The sequence below is a fragment of the Glandiceps talaboti genome, chromosome 15 (genome assembly GCF_964340395.1).
Source record: "Glandiceps talaboti chromosome 15, keGlaTala1.1, whole genome shotgun sequence".
Lineage (NCBI taxonomy): Eukaryota > Metazoa > Hemichordata > Enteropneusta > Spengelidae > Glandiceps > Glandiceps talaboti.
In genome coordinates, this window is record NC_135563.1 from 11,492,971 (window position 1) to 11,496,084 (window position 3,114).

Here is a 3,114-nt window from a genome sequence, read left to right on the forward strand (position 1 = left end):
TGAGTTCTGAAGGACTGAACTGGACTCGTAGAAACCTTTATTTGTAACCAGGTGAAGCCAGTTTAATGACCGTAGTCTAGATATACATCGTACAGATATTACATGTATTGCAACGAGAAGCAGATGACGATATTACAGTTGACAGGAATGTCACAGTAAGGACTGTTCCTAAAGCATTTGATGAGAGGAGTGCTTTCACGACATACGTAGACTACTTCTTACAATGTTGGAAAAGCGATTAAACTATACTCGCATAAAGAATGGTTGCTAGGCTACCTAACGGTCTCTTATTAACTATTAACGTCGAGGACATTTTTTCCTCTGTCCTTGTTGTATCTAAGTAGATAAGAGCTGATAATTAATTTAGAAGTAGTCACAAAGTGTCACGTTGTCACGTCACCAACCTGTACTGTTTGAATAATTGACAGCGAAGATTTACCACGGTAAACTACAGAGATAAATGACACGTGTTAATAACGAGAGCTCGAAGATAACAGATCACGACAGGGGTTGATACAAATTCAATACCTTGATCTCAGCGGATACACTTGGATGAACTAAATGCATACCGATGACGTAGACACTGTTGTTCTATCTTGGTTCCTAGTGTAAATATAGAGTGTTGAAAAAAAGTCTATAACTGAGAATTTGTCAAGTATGAAAGCGAATTTTCGATATAATAATATTGAATATGAAGCAGAAGCAATTCTGGGGGGTGGGTGTTTCCCATAGAAAGGTTGTAATTTTGTAGTTGAGTGATTTTAAATACAGCGTTCTGTCAATTTGTACATTCCTAATTTGATCTGCGACAAAGGCAAAATTGTATACAATACTTTGCTAAAATCGATTTGTAGTTCTTCTTGTTACTCTTCACTTACTGTTCCTTCATCCTTGCAGCTTCTCACGATTGAGGTGAGTGCAACAGTCGGATTCGACTCGGTCAAATCTTGGGTACCGTTCACATAACCCTCACGGTCGTCTAGCTGTTTAGCCATGTTACGTGATTTGCAAGTTTGCATGCGCAGGATCCTTTCAAATGACTTTCTGAAGTCACGATAGAAAAATGCATAAATCAACGGATTTAAAAAACTATTGGCATAGCCAAGCCAAGTCAGTACAGCTTGAAGTATTAAATTCAGGGGACAACCTGGACAAAACGGCATGATAAGATACATAAAAAAGAACGGCAACCAGCAAACTATGAAAACTCCCATGATAATTCCAAGCGTCCTCACAGCTTTATGCTCACGAGATATCGAACGTACTTGCCGTCGCATAGATTGACGCTCCGTGAAATTCAATCGATGAATATGTTTTAGCTCAACCCGTATTCTCTCAGCTTGTGTCCGGGCAATAATGTATATACGGTGGTACATAAATAGCATCACAGTCAAGGGGACATAGAAAGATGTCGTTGAAGAGATGACGGCGTACACGTGGTTGACCTGCAGCCCACAAAAGTATGGATCGCTTAAATTAGGATGGCTGTGGTCAGCATACCAACCCATAAAGATGGGAATGAATGAAATAGTTGCTGAACAAATCCATACGAAAGCCACCATTTTAATAACACGGTGTTTAGAGTTCACTTTATAGGTTAGAGGCTTGGTAACTGTCCAGTACTTATCCACTGAAATAATGCACAGGTTGAGAATAGAAGCAGTGCAGCACATGACATCACATGACATCCAAAAATGGCAAAAAGCCCACCCAAAAATCCAGTGACCGTAAACTTCGTAGACTAATGCGAATGGCATCACTAAAATAGCTACTGTCAAATCAGCAGTTGCTAAACTCAGAAGGAGAAAATTGGTTACGGTTTGGAGACGGCGAAACCCAGCCACGGCAATAACTACTAATACATTACCTGTGAGAGTGAACAAAATTATCAGGGCAAGGACAATTCCCGATATAATAGACTGCAAGAGAGATCGATGTTGGACATCATCTTCCAGTGAATAGAGTGATAAATTAGAATGGTTACTGACGCTAGTTGGATGTAGTGAGTAGTGCATACTTGTCCAATAATACCTCACATGAATGATGTGACGATTTTCTTGAATACGATTTGACCTCAGTCGAAATAGTTGGCGAGTATAATTTCATAAAGAAGACAACTCCAAGCATTAACAGATTACTTGATCTCGTCACACATTTCTGGCGCTCAACTTATGACACGGAAGTTTTGTTATCCAGTATCTAATTACTGAAGCAGCCGTGGAATGGCATCCATAGTGTGAAAGATACAAAGTCAGATAAAATGTGTAAGAGTCCGCACAGGTACAGTAAAGTTGCAATCATTCTTAGTGCCACACGGCAACTGCTTTCCGCCTTCGGCATCGAAATTTACCTGCCTTTATTTACTGGGCATAATGAACATCCTAATCTACGCATGCGCCAATATCAAGTCGCAATGTTCAAAAGAAATCGTTTCGTCTGTTTTGCGCTTTTGACGATATACAATAACCGTAATTCAGTAGACAAAAAACGTTGCTATATTTACGGTAATATAAGTAGGAGAATAGACAATGTTTCCGATGGCCACTACGGTAACGTGAAGATGAAGGAATATAAAAAGACCGACTTCAAGGCTAGACGTTAATCCTGGATGTATGTATGTATGTATGTATGTATGTATGTATGCATAGCATACAACCAAAGTTCATGTCATAGATGTGAACGTTGTCAGCAAACGTTAGGGTAGAATCGAATTGATATACTGGGAACCTATTTAGAAATACAGCAAAGTGTAGCCTCGACCCTTCTGATTCTTTTCTTAACCATTTCTTAAAATGTGTCCTAAGAACATATTTTATATTGTATTTACACAAGAATTCAGCATTGTTCCCTTGTAGTATTGAGAATATCAATGACGTATTCATAAATGTTGAAAAAAAGCAAACATTTGAATGCTGTGTGCTCATCAACACCTTCAATCTTCCCATTTATTTCTTTACAGGATATGCAAACATAACACTACACCAACAAACAAGCGTCGGGTAACAAATTAATCAGTTATTTGGATGATAAACAGCGCTATTGTAAGACCACTAGGAAGTGTTTAATGCAAACATTCCGCATGTTCTCTGGTTGACATTTACCGCGGAATTTCAC

At 38.9% G+C, this 3,114-nt stretch overlaps 1 protein-coding gene across 1 annotated transcript; it reads right to left on the minus strand.

Moving 5' to 3' along the window:
* Positions 1-863: 863 nt before the first annotated feature.
* LOC144446217 (histamine H2 receptor-like) lies at positions 864-2,015 on the minus strand. Its single transcript, XM_078135968.1, has one exon. The coding sequence runs from the start codon at positions 2,013-2,015 to the stop codon at positions 864-866; it is 1,152 nt and encodes a 383-aa protein (XP_077992094.1).
* Positions 2,016-3,114: the final 1,099 nt, after the last annotated feature.